The sequence below is a fragment of the Lepisma saccharinum genome, chromosome 21 (assembly GCF_977018435.1).
Source record: "Lepisma saccharinum chromosome 21, izLepSacc3.1, whole genome shotgun sequence".
Taxonomy (NCBI): Eukaryota; Metazoa; Arthropoda; class Insecta; order Zygentoma; family Lepismatidae; genus Lepisma; species Lepisma saccharinum.
In genome coordinates this window covers 3,479,826-3,496,896 of record NC_139249.1, presented here as the reverse complement: position 1 = coordinate 3,496,896, position 17,071 = coordinate 3,479,826, and the positions used below count along the sequence as shown (strand labels likewise).

General features: G+C 41.4%; 1 protein-coding gene across 3 annotated transcripts in view; it reads right to left on the bottom strand.

Annotated features, from left to right (window-relative positions):
• The window catches only part of LOC146003960 (facilitated trehalose transporter Tret1-like), a 105,636-nt gene that overhangs the window by 11,464 nt on the left and 77,101 nt on the right, over positions 1-17,071 (bottom strand). For all 3 annotated transcript variants that reach the window (XM_083142483.1, XM_083142482.1, XM_083142481.1), the window contains exons 2-3: positions 12,120-12,255; positions 11,079-11,293 (exon numbers count right to left, since the gene is read on the bottom strand). In XM_083142483.1, coding sequence (XP_082998609.1) covers positions 11,079-11,293; positions 12,120-12,210 — 306 coding nt within the window. In that variant the 5' untranslated portion in view covers positions 12,211-12,255. The remainder of the gene's footprint in view (positions 1-11,078; positions 11,294-12,119; positions 12,256-17,071) is intronic.

Here is a 17,071-nt window from a genome sequence, read left to right as displayed (position 1 = left end):
AACGGCGTGTAACGGTCAAATATTGAGTGACAAGTAATTAATCTAATTGCCCGTTAGTAGGAATTAATTGCAATTGGTAATATTAATATCCGTCGCGAATACAGGTGTCTAGCGAACTGCCTTAGCCAGCACTAGCTTGCTCAACCACAGTTTTCCGCCCGAATTCGGATTTACATGCATTCTTATGGGAATAACAAGAAAAATGCAACTTCTAAACCAATGGACCGAATTGGATGAGATTTTCACCAGCGGAAGACCACATCATGATTCCAAGATTTGAGCCTAATCAGAACAGAAATGCGGGAGTTATGATTTATTAAAGATTCATCGCTGAATTGAAAGGGAGACGCTACCCTACCGAGTTGTCCTTGCTTTTCGTGACCGAATACAAAAGAGGAAGAGTTAGCCTAATCTCTGCGCGAGGGGCTGCGGCCAGAGGTTAAGGACCTGAGTGAGCATTGGCCAGGATAGGAGGACAACGGTCAAAGCACCAGAAACAATAAACAAGCACCTGATCATAGAGGGTACAGCGTCACTACGTTCAAATCTGGAATAAAAGGGATGATTTGGAATAGCGAGACACAGTTTGCCACAGTTTTGCCTAGAATCGCCACCAGAGTGTGAGCTACGCGCGACCGAGCTGCGAGTTGCAAGCAGACTCGTGGTCTGGATTTGTTTTCCTCGAGTGAGTGTTTCAGAGCCATGGAGTAGAGCAAAGTAGAACCAGGGGGTCGTCCTCCCCTTGCCGTCAACGCATCCGTGCACATACGTGTGGTTATGTGAGAATAACGCCAGACACGTCCACCCGTGTCAATCGTCCGAAACAACGTCCAAAGTAGTGAAAGTTAATAACATTTGATATCCATGTGAAACCGCGAATGGCTCATCGCGTACGTTCGTCTCATCGCCCAAGTCACGTATCTGTACTTACGAGTGACCGCGAAGAACTGACCTATTATTGCGCAAGTTGTCGTATGGAGTCGACAGTGAACGAGTGAAGCCAGGATCCGATGAGGCCAGATGGAGCCGCCGACTGATCCACTTTCGTCAACCAGGATAACCGCGAGGTGCAACAATGGAGCGTGGAGGCCTTCCAGAACTGTAGGACCACTTTCACCCAACCCAGGTCAGAGGGAATGCAGCGAAGGTAAGATCCAACCATGTGCGTGTGTGAGAAAGATGACGACTATCTACCGCGAATCTGCGTAAATCAAATCATTGCTTAACTTAAATCAGTGCTATGGCATCCCTAGACATCTGTTTTCCGGCGGAGTAATCAAATGTTAAAGATGAGAGTTTATGTTAACAGCAAACAATAGTTTATTGAATATATTTATACCTTCAGAAAAGATAGAAGGGGTTCGCACAAGGAACAATTATTCACTTTATACTTAAAATCCTAAACGATAAATTGTAAACGGCAATGTAGCCAAGACATAGCAAGAAGATGGTCAAAGTAGTAATTAATCTAACCTTTGTATTTGTCATATTGTCGCAATATGCCATAGAATGAGAGAATGAATGTAAGATCGAGTGAAAGAGGGCAAGATGTAATGTGTATTTATCTGTGCTTTAATATATGTGTATATTCAGAAACACCGTAGTATTATGTAACGTCATTTCAGGTATTTAAAATCAAATCCTCCTAGGTTTATTCTCGGTAACTCCGACTGTTAGGCACTTATCCTGACCGTATTATATTTCATGTGATGTTTAATTCGCCCAGCAGGTGAGGCGAAAGATTCTTCGTTGTTGCGTTGCTAAGCTCAGCTCAGTTGAGTTAGTTGAGTTAATTAGTTATTTATTAAATTAGCAGCCCGTGACAAAATATGGCGCCCGAACATGCGACGAGTAGGCAAATAAATATGTAGGCATATAAAAAAGTTGCCCGAACAAGCGACGAGTAGGCAAATAAATATGTAGGCAAATAAGAAAGTAGGCAAGTAAAAAGTACGCCGAATAATCGGCGAGTATGTGAATAGACAAGTAGGGGTGTAAAAAGTAGGCCCGAATAATCGACGAATAGGTAAATAGAAGAGTAGGCAAATAGGAAGCAAATAGGAATTAGGCTCGTAGAACGATGTTACAGGCAGGCTAGTAAGGAACCTGGAGGTCACGAGTATTCTAATTAGTTGCTTATCTACTCAATGTGAATTTTTATGAAGTTTGATTGTAATGGTTAACAATCAGTTATGTCTATTACCCAAGGGGATTTAATACTTGTTGTTAAAGAGAGTTTTCAGCCTACGAATGTCTACGACAAGGTACCAGAATTGAACGCTAAGGGGGAACTAAGATTTTTTTGATAAATTAAATAATTGCAACCTGTAACAAAAAATCCTGATAAGAATCTATAAAGACGTGTTGATTTAAAGTATTAATATGTAATTTGTACCGTGATTTTAATTAACTGAATATGCAATCGATGTGTAGCTAGAACCATTTTGTGTGTTTTTTATGGTGTAATAGTGAAAATACTTTGTGGCGACTATAGCATTTTTCCATAGCAGAATTATTAGAGGATTTTATTATTTTATTAACAATGGGCGTTATTAACTTCGGACGATAAAGGACAAAAGGACACGCGTTATGACACACGGAAGCAGGTGAGGGGTGCGATCCCCGGGATCTGAAATTAGAAGCAAGGAAAAGAATTTGGATATCTTTTTCCTTCGGCGATAGCCAGCCACGAGAAGAAGAAGAAGAAAAAGAAGATTGGCATGCAAAGGACTACTCGGCTCCGCCAGAGATTAACAAACAGTACCATGGACCGCCTAGGGGTTGAGAATTCTACAGATGCAGGCGTTTCGTCAGCCGGCAACGTTGATAAGGATCTAGGGAGAGATCAGTCGGCAACAGGGTTGCCAGTTCCAGAGAAGATGGACGTGCAGGCCATGTTCTCTCAGCTAATCAGCTATATCCAAGCCAGAGATGAAGAAAGAGATCAGAAGGGGAAGAGAGAAGAAGAAGAAAGGCGGAAGATAGAGGCTGCCGAAAGGAGAGAAAGAGAAGAAAGATTGGACCGCCGTTTCCAAGTGCTGCTATCCAAAATTGATCAAATGAAGGATTTCCAAATCACGCAACAGAGAAGAAACGAGGACGAAGAGATTCGCCGATTGGAGGCAACGTCCAGGGATGCGAACCCAACTCCTTTGCTCGTCGCAGCAGACGTGACCAACCAGCTGACCTGTCAATCAGCACCAACTTCCTTGGATCGCCAAGCAGCGCGTGACGTCATCGGCCGGAGCGGGAGTTCGCCGAGCTTGAACGCTTTCGCCCAGCAGGAGACACGCAGTGTTTCTAACCCGGAGTCAAATACTCGCGGAATCTTCTCAAAAGTCGGCATAGATCATTTTCAAACGTACAACCCCGATCACGACGAGGCTTTACCGTCAATCTTCATAGGGGACTTCAAGAGAGATTGTTTGTTGTACGGTGTCGATAGCCCAGACTGCTTGAGGCTAATGCGAAAATTACTCAAAGGGAGTGCAAGGATCTGGCTAGAGCAGAGGAATCCACAGTTCAATAGCTTTGAAGAATTTGAACGAGCATTTCTACAACAATTCCAAGGTCGCCAGCTAGTAGAACGCAAAATCACTTTGCTTCGAAATCGCAGGTTTGATGAGAGCCAGAAAATCACCTATAAACAGTTCTTTTGGCAGCGAGTGAGTGATTTCCACGCCCTGAAGCCCGGAATTGAGCCAGTTGAAATGTTAGCCGCAATACGCGCAATGTTTCCGCATTATGTGCAACGTCAGCTAACCGGAGACGCACTTTCCAACCTGGACACGATGTCGATGATTCTTTGCGATTTGGACGCGCTGGACCAAGAGAAACGAGCATCCTGGGAAAACAAGAATCACAGGAGAAAGTATGGAAATTTTGATGAAGAAAGGCAAGAGGGATGCCCGAAAGTAAAATTGGCAACAAACGATAGTCGGAGACAGAACTCTGGGAGGAACTATAGAGAAGCTTATCCCCAGCGAGGCCAGTACAGCAATCACCGCCCACAACAACAACACTTCAGAGACGATAGGGATGGAGAAAACGCGAGATGGCAACACTGCCGGGGTCAAAACAAGCCGAGTCAAGTTGAGAGGAATCGTGCTGTGAATGCGGTTAGAACAGTCTTGTCCCCACAGACTACTGCTAATTTACCCGACTGGAATAGACCGTCTACTAGCCGTAACTTGGACCAACCCGGACGAAATAGACTGAGGCAAGAACAGCGATCTCTGGAGCAGATAACCGATATTCAAGGCCCGACGGGAGACTAGAAGACTCCTTTGTCAGTCCGGCTCATGTCAAAGGAGACACTGAAGAAAATATCGCACTAGAGCCACCCCGATTGTAAAGTAAAACAATAGGAAAATTAGAGATTATTTTTTTTATATTAAAAGGCAAAAAATGTAGACCTTTCTTATAATTAATGCAAGAAGTATGCAAACATATGTAGGAGAGGGAGCAAATTGCAAACCAAATATTTACTTATATCTTATTTAGCTTATTATTCAGTATTCATTTATTATGTATAAAACTACAGGGTGTATCCAAAGTTAGTATGTATGTGGTAATATACGTTGAGATTTTGATGTTAAAATGTACTTTATATTGTATTCTTGTATATTTTATTATATTCGTTTATATTTTCATAATTATCTCACAATTGCAGAAAGTATAACTTCATTCTAAGGTTGAGTTAAAAGTTATACAGTCCAGGGTTCGAGTCCCTATTCAGACGCCTAAGTGTGCGATCACTAACAAATATCATTAATATGTGGTATGAATTTTTTCCTGTCACTCGCAAGTTCGCTCTGAAAAAAATTCATAATTAAAAGGAGGGGAATGTTGTAACGGTCAAATATTGAGTGACAAGTAATTAATCTAATTGCCCGTTAGTAGGAATTAATTGCAATTGGTAATATTAATATCCGTCGCGAATACAGGTGTCTAGCGAACTGCCTTAGCCAGCACTAGCTTGCTCAACCACAGTTTTCCGCCCGAATTCGGATTTACATGCATTCTTATGGGAATAACAAGAAAAATGCAACTTCTAAACCAATGGACCGAATTGGATGAGATTTTCACCAGCGGAAGACCACATCATGATTCCAAGATTTGAGCCTAATCAGAACAGAAATGCGGGAGTTATGATTTATTAAAGATTCATCGCTGAATTGAAAGGGAGACGCTACCCTACCGAGTTGTCCTTGCTTTTCGTGACCGAATACAAAAGAGGAAGAGTTAGCCTAATCTCTGCGCGAGGGGCTGCGGCCAGAGGTTAAGGACCTGAGTGAGCATTGGCCAGGATAGGAGGACAACGGTCAAAGCACCAGAAACAATAAACAAGCACCTGATCATAGAGGGTACAGCGTCACTACGTTCAAATCTGGAATAAAAGGGATGATTTGGAATAGCGAGACACAGTTTGCCACAGTTTTGCCTAGAATCGCCACCAGAGTGTGAGCTACGCGCGACCGAGCTGCGAGTTGCAAGCAGACTCGTGGTCTGGATTTGTTTTCCTCGGGTGAGTGTTTCAGAGCCATGGAGTAGAGCAAAGTAGAACCAGGGGGTCGTCCTCCCCTTGCCGTCAACGCATCCGTGCATATACGTGTGGTTATGTGAGAATAACGCCAGACACGTCCACCCGTGTCAATCGTCCGAAACAACGTCCAAAGTAGTGAAAGTTAATAACATTTGATATCCATGTGAAACCGCGAATGGCTCATCGCGTACGTTCGTCTCATCGCCCAAGTCACGTATCTGTACTTACGAGTGACCGCGAAGAACTGACCTATTATTGCGCAAGTTGTCGTATGGAGTCGACAGTGAACGAGTGAAGCCAGGATCCGATGAGGCCAGATGGAGCCGCCGACTGATCCACTTTCGTCAACCAGGATAACCGCGAGGTGCAACAATGGAGCGTGGAGGCCTTCCAGAACTGTAGGACCACTTTCACCCAACCCAGGTCAGAGGGAATGCAGCGAAGGTAAGATCCAACCATGTGCGTGTGTGAGAGAGATGACGACTATCTACCGCGAATCTGCGTAAATCAAATCATTGCTTAACTTAAATCAGCGCTATGGCATCCCTAGACATCTGTTTTCCGGCGGAGTAATCAAATGTTAAAGATGAGAGTTTATGTTAACAGCAAACAATAGTTTATTGAATATATTTATACCTTCAGAAAAGATAGAAGGGGTTCGCACAAGGAACAATTATTCACTTTATACTTAAAATCCTAAACGATAAATTGTAAAAGGCAATGTAGCCAAGACATAGCAAGAAGATGGTCAAAGTAGTAATTAATCTAACCTTTGTATTTGTCATATTGTCGCAATATGCCATAGAATGAGAGAATGAATGTGAGATCGAGTGAAAGAGGGCAAGATGTAATGTGTATTTATCTGTGCTTTAATATATGTGTATATTCAGAAACACCGTAGTATTATGTAACGTCATTTCAGGTATTTAAAATCAAATCCTCCTAGGTTTATTCTCGGTAACTCCGACTGTTAGGCACTTATCCTGACCGTATTATATTTCATGTGATGTTTAATTCGCCCAGCAGGTGAGGCGAAAGATTCTTCGTTGTTGCGTTGCTAAGCTCAGCTCAGTTGAGTTAGTTGAGTTAATTAGTTATTTATTAAATTAGCAGCCCGTAACAGGCGCTTATGGAGAAACGGCACAGTGTTGCCAATACAGCGCTAGCTCATGTCGCCGGGAAATGATGACCCTCCTTCACAATGAAAGTGTTACGTATTTTGTATATATAATGATAATTATATGTAAATATTAATATTATACTGTGAACGTTACAGTTACCCTTTTAACTATGATCCATTGCGATCACTACACACGCGAGTGTAATGCACGAATGTCACACATCAGAAATCACTTAAAAAAGTAAAAATCACTGAGCGCTCACACAACTGAAAACACTTTTTCGAGAGAGGGAAAAAGTCTAAACATACCAAAGCAGATCTCTCACTCAAGCAAGGGGAACCTGGCACATGGGTTAGATTCAAGTTGCAACCCAAACAAACAAATGAGTTATGGCCCACGTGAACTGATAAGACGCGAATGACTCAAGCAAGGCATGTCATATTTCTATCTTGAAGCCCCATATTTTGTCACGTGTTGGAAAGCCTTTCAAAGGTTAATATGGTGTCTATGAATTTATGTGTACGTTGGAAACTGAAAGGTGATCTTCATTTCAGTATTAATGTCGACAGTAATGTAAACAAAAACAATGTGTATTTGCGACATCACTAATGTTGCTCACAACAGCAGCATTGGAAATAATTGTCAATTATTAAATTTAAGTAATTTCAATTCTATTATAACAAACTGCATGAAGTTCATATTTTTACTGAATGGAAATAAAATAACAACTCGAAAACTTGGTGGTGATTAGCCGGAATGCTGCGGTGAGCCAGCTCAAGATGGCCAGACAACGTCTCCTTACTTCGCGCGCGGTTCGGGTTAAAATGAAACTCCAAATGCATGAAAGTAATATTTCTGGGAACCTTTGAGTGGTTATAAAAAATAATTTCATTATTTTCTCCACAACTTTGTCGCTGGAAGTTTTTACTTGGAATTACAGAAACAAATATGGCCAGCGAAGACATTTTCTACTGCACGAATATAAAAAATCTCCACATACTTTATTTGAATATTTTTTAATGCAAATATGCTTTAATGTATTGATAAATTCTGAGTACCACCGTCACCTACAACAATTAAAAAACAGTGTCAATTTTTTTAATAATGAATGCTTCAATTTTACGGCATGTTTCAACGTTAGGAACGAAAACAATGTAAAAATTGTGTTTTCACAGAAAATTTGCGTTTTTAATTTATCTAAAATTATGTAACCAAGTTACCAGTTTTTTGTGTTCACCATCGTATTCTCTACAAAATTTCCTGCAAAACTGCAGGTACCGATTTTACTTAAGCTAAATTTGTAAATCCAGAAATTTCAGAACAGTGCGCTCGTATTTCCCATAAGAAAAGCATTGCCCATAAGAGCCCATTGTGTGTTCTGAACGTGAAAACGACTTTTTTTTTTTTTAGGTGGGAAATTACGAGAAATGCAAGGATGAAGTACATTACGTAACTTCAAAAGGTGAGCCTATAATAGATAAATTGGTAGCAATAGGTTGGAACGCAATCAGACTCCCTATGTCGCTTACAAACCTATACATATTCATAATCTACAACGCCATAGTTTCTTTTGACGAACCAATCTGAAAATACTACCTAAAATATACAACATATGTAACAAAAATAACATCATCACAAATGAAGACCAAATGATCAAACAGAACCGCCATATACTGGTGCAAGGAAAGCCAAGAAGAGATAATTTACAAGGTAATTGGCAGATATGCTCCTACCATTGCAGAATTAACTCCCAGATCATCCAGGAGTGGAAGGAAGTCTCCACGGCAGGACACTGTACCACTTCTTCCCATTCATAAGAGAGAGGCTGATAACAACAGATTGCTGTCGTTGACACCTCCAAAGACGAACGGACACTTACGGTAAATGGTCGATCGGATTCACAGTTTCCAAATTCCTCAGCACACAACATTATGTTTAAGTTCTGCATCATATGAGTGATGCTACTGTCTCTTCATTTTTAATGTCCGTTTGATGTGCACTTTGCATGAGATGGCTCACTGACCACCTATTTACAGGAACCCCAGCATAAGAACAAATCACAGAGCTCAGTACTAAAAATAGACCGATTCTTTCTTGTGAAATGTTGATTGTTCTAACAAAAACAAATTCAAAGGAAATCATATTTCGTTAAGGGTGATTCCCCCCACCCAATACTTGTAAAACATCGAGGAGAAAACTTAATTACTGAAATCTACAAAACCAGCACTATATATTACACTAATACCATGATATATTTACCTACAGGGTTAGAATTCAGGCGCTAGCCACTTTTTCTCATGAACACTGGCGTACGCAGGATTTTTTTTTCGGGAGGGTCTTGAATTGTAACGGTCGGAGTGCTTTCTGGGAGGGTTGTATACACAATACGATATTTCATATTTTTGGAATTTTCCTGTCAGAATGGCAAAGGGAGTATTTTAAGGAGGCTTTGCATTTGCCACTCTGTTTTTTCCCCGAGTTCTCTTCACTGCTTTTATTTAAAAATGTTGATTTTCTCAAGATTTCGGAGGGGGCTGTAGCTCCTTTAGCCCCTCCTCTGCGTACGCTAGTGCTCAGGAGCCAGTTCTTCTTTCTTTTACTTGCAAATATGGTCTAAGAAAGCCATAAATCCAAGTAAGATAAAGCTACACATTTTGAAATATGATCTTAACACATTTAATTTATTAATTGGATTATAAGTATTAATTCTTGCGCCGGAGTGGACTTCCCCAAGAATGCTCAACTGGTAACATGAAAAACTATGCAATAATTCTAATATATGGCCGACTCTACCATATCGCCACAGATTTTAAAATTCGGCTAGGAACAGTGAAAAAAATATAATGGCATGTTTATTATTATGATGTAATGTTACACGTGATTCAGAAAACACACAAACATTAAAAAACACATACTTGTGCTCGTTATTTTTTTTAAATAAAGTTAATGGAAATTTCCATAAGTGAACTAGAAATATTTAAAGGAAAACAACATTTTTAGCACTGAATTTGAAAATTCAGGCAGCAGGTGGAAATTTTCAGGCGTCCTGTATTTTTCTATCCATGTTTATGCATACATCTTCTCATCAATACGCCATGGAATCCAAGGTTCAACTAAATTTTCAAGATGAAAGACCCGAGTAAAATGTGCGCGGTAATTTAAATTTCATAATACCTTTGCTGACGTATGCCTGAAGATTTGTATCTATGCACTTTGAGATGTAAATTTTAAAGAACGGATAGGGGCTTGCATTCTGATCTCGCCCAGGACCCGCAATATGTTGCTACGCCAATGGATAACAATGTACGTACAATATTAACCTTCAGTGGCGTATGCTGAGTCTAAAACCTGGGCTATTTCAAATGACACCTGGTCCTAGGCTATGGAGGAAGGGAGAAAACTAGACTCATTCTTGACGTCTTCAGGAAGCCGCGTTGCCATCCCAACGGTAGTCAGGTTGCAAACTTATAAAAATTCAGGTTGCCAACTTCTAAGAATTCAGGTTGCCAACTCCTAAGATTTCAGGTTGCCAACTCCTAAGAATTCAGGTTGCCAACTCCTAAGAATTCAGGTTGCCAACTCCTAAGAATTCAGGTTGCCAACTCCTAAGAATTCAGGTTGCCAACTCCTAAGAATTCAGGTTGCCAACTCCTAAGAATTCAGGTTTCCAACTCCTAAGAATTCAGGTTTCCAACTCCTAAGAATTCAGGTTGCCAACTCCTAAGAATTCAGGGTGCCAACTCCTAAGAACTCAGGTTTCCAACTCCTAGGAATTCAGGTTGCCAACTCCTAGGAATTCAGGTTGCCAACTCCTAAGAATTCAGGTTGCCAACTCCTAGGAATTCAGGTTGCCAACTCCTAAGAATTCAGGTTGCCAACTCCTAAGAATTCAGGTTGCCAACTCCTAAGATTTCAGGTTGCCAACTCCTAAGAATTCAGGTTGCCAACGCCTAAGAGGTTGCTAACTCCTAAGAATTCAGGTTGCCAACTCCTAAGAATTCAGGTTGTAAACTCCTAAGAATTCAGGTTCCCAACTCCTAAGAATTCAGGTTGCAAACTCTTAAGAATTCAGGTTGCCAACTCCTAAGAATTCAGGTTGCCAACTCCTAAGAATTCATGGTGCCAACTCCTAAGAATTCAGGTTGCCAACTCCTAAGATATTTCTCTTCAGTATTTTACTTTCTAGGCTTCAGGCTTCGCAGATAGCCTAAATAGCCTGGAATATAGGCTCCTGTTAACCCTCTATTCCGCCCTGGACCCCTTAAAGGAGCTAATCCGTCGAGCATAGTTGTCTCCTGCTAAAAGAATCATATAGCTATTGTGCAATTGTAGGTTCTGTGAGGTACCCGACTTTGAAATTCGCCCCTTCAAACAGAAATTTCTGGATCCGCCATTGGCTGTAGTATACTTACATAAACTTGCGCAGAGGGCGTTGCCATTCCTGCGCAGAATCCCACCAATAATCTTCCAGAAAGGACCATTCCGACGTTCACGGCAAATCCAACGGTGCTCCATCCGAGGAGAAACAGGGGTCCAGTGATCATCAACGTCCTCCTCCTGCCGATTCTTTCCTGCACAGGGCCGGCCAGGAGGCCGCCGAAGAAGGCACCGAGGGGGGGAATCCCGCCTGAAAGAGAGGAAACATCCATGGATGTAAAGCACTATCTTAGTGATTGTAAATGTAAAACTTGCATCAAAATATTAATAATAATAATAAAAAAGACGTAATTGAGTGGTATACAATTTGGGTATTCGATTCAATGGCATTAGTATTTTTGTCATTTAGTGTCACTTGAATTGGATTGTTGTTTTAAGTTCACTTTATGTACAGACAGGCTAATCGGGACTGGACCTACAGCTTAAAGTGGAATCCTAACCACTATGTGCCCCCGCCTGGGTATCGAACCCGAGGCCCCTTCATTTCAAGGCGACGACGCTACCACTACGCTATCGGGGAGGCTCGCTCTTGTGTATACACTAGAGGAAATTCCTCAATTATATTATATTAACAATGTTCAATAGAATAATAGGTTTTGTATTAATTTGTAATAAAACATTAAAGTTCTCCATGTGCTTTGCACCACGCCATGAAGGCGTATAGGGGGTGTGGACTTAGGGCATCACCTTTCTTGATCACGGCCGAAGGTGGTGGTGACGTGATCAGCACCATGTCCCTGGCCGCCTTTACCCCTCAGAGTTTCCTCCAGCTACCCACTTTATTATACGACGCTGGGTGGGCACCGGAGCCGCTTGAACATGTAGGGAAAATCCCGGTTCTCCTCGGGGATCGAACCGTGGTCTCTCGCATGGTAGTCAGGAACCATAACGACTGAGCTACCGCTGTAACAAATCATTATTATTTCACAGGAAGGTCTGGCGACGCTCATCACATCAGCATATTGATGAGAAAGAAAAAAGAGCTTGTCAAGGCAGAGCAACAAAACGTTACTTACTGACCCACGATATGATTTCTTCAGTCTCCACCAGATGGCCGGCGAGCTTCTGCATAGATGGCACCGCTGGCGAGGAGTATCCTCGCACCATGCCGATGCACAGGTAGCCCCATGACGCTACGATGGCTGCAAGGAGCTGGAAAAATGAACAAACCGTAAGAAATATGCCCCAGCTTTAACTTAAAACACTGTATTACATCAAAAATGCATTTTTTGAAACTCTTGTCATGTTATAACACCATTAAGCCTTGTCTCCATTATTATGAAAAAATATAAATATGCTGACCAAGGCAGTAATTTATTTTATTAAAAACATAAACTAAACGTAACGTTTCAACCTTCTAGCAAGGTCTTCATCAGACTCTGTATCAAGTACAAAAGTAACAAGATACCAAAAACAGGGCATTATATATACACAAAACATTACTCCCTCCAGACTATTAGAAATAACGGTTACAGTATAATGGGAGATAAAATAATGTTAATGAGTGAAGGACTGAATATAGGTTCTAGCCTAAGCCCAGCATTGGCTGAATTGGTTATGAATGAATGGGAAAAGAAAGTGATAGAAAAAGGAGGTGACAAAATAATTTTGTTTTGCAGATATGTGGACGATTGTTTTGGCATATGGAAGGGAACGAAGAGGCAGCTTGACATTTTTGCCAAAGAAATACAAGATGAAGAAAGAGGGATTTTATTGGAACTTGAAATAGAAGAAGAAGGCAAGTTAAGCTACCTTGATATATTGATGAAAAGGAAGAGAGGAGAAGAAATTGAAACCGCTTGGCATCAGAAGAAGTGTGCAGCAGGGGTATTCTGCCACAAAAGAAGTGATGTAAGTGAGGTGACAAAAAGAAATTTCATAAAGAATATGGAGGACAGAATAACGAAAATATGCACGAAGGAATGTGAAAAAGAAGGCAAAATAAATAGCCTATGGAAACAGCTGGAAAAGAATGGCTATGAGAAGCAGGATAGACTGGACATAAACAGAAGAAGGAAGAAAAGAGGAAGGGGAGAATTGGAAGAGAAAGAAAAAGATGAAGAGAAAGAAAAAGAGAGGTGGTTTGGAATAAGGAGCATGGGGGAGACCACAGAAAAGATATGCAAAGTGCTTAAGAAAGCGGGCATTAAAACTTACAGGAAGGGAGGGAGAAGCATCTTAGGAATAGCGAAGAATGCAAACAAGAAAAAGGAAAACAGAGAAGAGGAAGAGGAAGGGATTATCTACGAAGTAAAATGTAAAGAATGTCAGAGTGTGTACATAGGAGAAACGAAAAAGAGACTGAAAGATAGGTTGAAACAACATAGGGATGATGTACGACTTAAGAGAGAGAGAAATGCAATATTTAAACACACGAGAGAAACAGGACATGACATAGAGTGGGAAGAGGCTAAGCAGATAGGAAGGGAGAAGAGAATGCTAGTGAGAAAATGGAAGGAAGCCAAGGAAATAGAGAAGAAAGGTAAAGAAGACACTATGAACTGGAATGGGGGACTGAAGTTAAACAAAGAATGGAAGAAAGTGTTAGAAAGAGTGGAAAGGACAAGAGAGAAAGAGGAGAGGAGAAGGAAGAAAATGAAGGAAAAAGAGCATGAGATATAAAGCCCAATCCACATTCTATATGAAAGTACGTATATATTTTTCGCCTTTTAGGTGAAAGTATAGTGAAAGCCACCTGCTAGAAAGTTCCAAAACAACTTTCTAATAGTCTGGAGGGAGTAATGTTTTGTGTATATATAATGCCCTGTTTTTGGTATCTTGTTACTTTTGTACTTGATACAGAGTCTGATGAAGACCTTGCTAGAAGGTTGAAACGTTACGTTTAGTTTATGTTTTTAATAAAATAAATTACTGCCTTGGTCAGCATATTTATATTTTCTCTTGTCATGATGCGTTTCTATGGATTCAATTATTACTAATTAATTATGACATATGTGATTGTAATTAGTAATTCGCAGTGGGTTCCGAAACTGGGGAGGGGGGCATAGGTTCCAAAACTATGTTTCCCTTGGAACATAAGATTTAGCATCGGGGGGGGGGGTAAAAGTGGCAATAAGGGGGGGGCAATAAGAATAATGTTTGAGAAAATATTTTAAAAAACATTTTTTCGAAGAAACACACATATGATAAGCGCAACATCCTTACTGCCATAGATTCGAGATGAGGCTCCCGCGTAGCCAATTGTCGGCCTCCGTGGCGTAGTGGTTAGCTCAGCGCGCTACGACGCCAAAGGTCCCGCGTTCGAATCCCGGTTAGGACATGTATGTTTTTTTGACGGGGGATACTACCGCATAGGGGTATTCCTTTAAAAAAAAAAGTGGTTATCGCTCTCGCCTTTGGTGCGAGCGGTTCCGGTTTCGACTCCTAGTGGGTGCCCCCGAAATTTCGACTTTGACCTAGCGTCGTGAGGGCAATTGGTAAGCTACTTAAAGGAGAAGTAGCGGGCTCCGGTCTCGAAATCCAGAAAACAGCGGGGATGGAATCCATAGACGTGCGCACCGGGGGGCAAGGGGGGCAACTGCCACCCCTAAACCCCCCTAAACCCCCCTAAACCCGGGCGTTCACATTGTTTTTTCACGAAGGGACAAGCAAGGTATTTTTCCATGGGGGCATTACCCCTATAATAGTGTTGCCCCCTCAAAAAAAACACCACTTGAATTTGAAATTATCTCATTCCTGCATCCCCATCACATAATAATTAATGTAAATTACTATGACTGATATCAAATTATACGTGTGAAATATATACTTTTAGGTTGACATTAGTTTTCGAAGTGGGAGGTGTGGCCATCCTTGCCCTCCCCTTCCAGACGTTCAATGCCCCTGTAATTATTATACTTTAACCTAGAATTTTAGTGTAGAGGAATCTTATCGTAGTTATTAAACGACATTAGCTATACTCTTACAGAAAATGAAGTATTTCTGTAATTCTGTAAGTTCAAAGCAAGCGGGGAAAGGAGGTGCAGTGGCGCAACCATAGGGGGATATTCCCCCCCAAATCTTGGACGGAAATCAATTCTAGGGGGGCAAACATATCTTCCAGATGGCCAGAAGCACCTGCAGAGGGGAAATTGTTCCCTCGACTTCAAATATTATACAAATAAAAATACATTTTGTAAAATTTTCTTGCAATATTTCCTTTTCTCACAGACTTGCCAAGTTCAGAGACGTAGCTAGGGGGCGGTGGGAGTTGTCCCTGGGTGTCGAACAATCTGAATGAGATAAATTCCAAAAGAGAATGCCATGGCGTCCCATGAATTTTTTGCGCCCTATTAAATCAATACTGTTTATAAATTTGCAAAAATTTCGATCGAAAAATGTTCTTTAAAATGCCATATCTCCGTTCCTAATTGAGCTAGGAGGATGGTTGATAGCTTGTTGGACTCGGAATGAAGTTCTCTTTCCGATTCTACAATACAAAATGGGGGTTTCCATTTAAAATTTCAATTACTCCCGCCCCACCTCCAGGGGGCGGGGCTGGGGAATCAAGTGTGATATCATTGAATAGCTTTCTTTCACTTATTAAACACGTATTTTTTCGTTTTCCGATTCGACGTGTATTTCTGACGATATGTGTCCGTTCCGGAACTTTTGGACCACCCGGTATATATTTCATTTTTGCTGTTGGCTTGTTATGGGGAGGATGAATTAATTATGTAACGTATTTAAATCATATATACACACATACGTATACCCATAAATGCAATAAAACTAAAACAGTGAGAAAAAATGAGGTTTTTCTTTCCCCATTGAACTTTCAAGGCTTTTGCTTCCCCTAATCAGAGGGGCTGCGTACGCCTATGATGGGATCTGATGAGCAGACTACGCGTCACCCAATCAAAAGCCTGTCTGGCAGGGATTGGACCTTCGAGGGCTGATGTGCCGTGCAGTTTAGTTAAGTTCTTTAGATTCGAGATCCTTGCATCAGGGATGCCAACTTATCAGGACCCGTACGGCTCGAGCTCACCCGATAATTTATCGTGTTGTTGTTATTATATTTGATATCGTGATTCATGGTGTAGTGCTTATCAGTGGCGTAGCATGGGCATTTCGGGTGGGAACGCCAAGTCCGAAGGAAGGGTCGGTCCTTTTTTGCTTAATTTATGGAATTAGTCGCCACAGGTATTGTTTATTTGCCTGAAGTCAGCTGGGTTTTCAATAAAACATCATCCATGCATGTTTTAGCTAGAAAATGAGATGCCTCACTTAGCAACAAATGTTTTGGTGTTTTATACTTTTCGGTATGACGCAAGTCATTAGAAAACCTACCTGAATCACAAGCGCCTCTGAACAACAGTAGACGTCATTGTTGTGGGCGATCCAACTACTGATTGATTTGGTATATTTTACTTCGCTTTTCTACCACTTTTGGTTAATCGCGAATATGAATATGAGTGATGATCTTTATGAAGTTGATGAAGATACATTCATAAAGAACACCCGTGCTAACGCCGGGATTCGAACCAGGGACTTCTGTCGTCCTGGCGCGCTGTGAAAAACACACTGACACGGAGGTGGGTGGATGATCCAACTATCGTACACTCTACTGACGTAACAGTGCCGATTAGTAATTCAGACTAGGGATGGCCAAACGGATCCGGATCCGAAAAATCCGGATCCATTCGGATCCGGATCCGGATCCAAAAGTTACGGATCTGGATCCGGATCCGAAAATTCAAGATCCGGATCCGAAAGTTTCGGATCTGGATCCGGATCCGAGAGTTCCGGATCCGCGGATCCGGATCTGAAAGTTTCGGATCTGGATCCGGATCCCAGGGTTCCGGATCCGAAAATTTCGGATCCGGGTCCGAAAGTTTCGGATCTGGATCCCGATCCGGATCCGAGAGTTTCGTATCTCAATCCCATTATAATATTACCACACCTTAGTCCTACAAGAATTTTTTTCAAGTGTTGTTCCTAAAATACTTTGCTACGCATCGGCTAACAC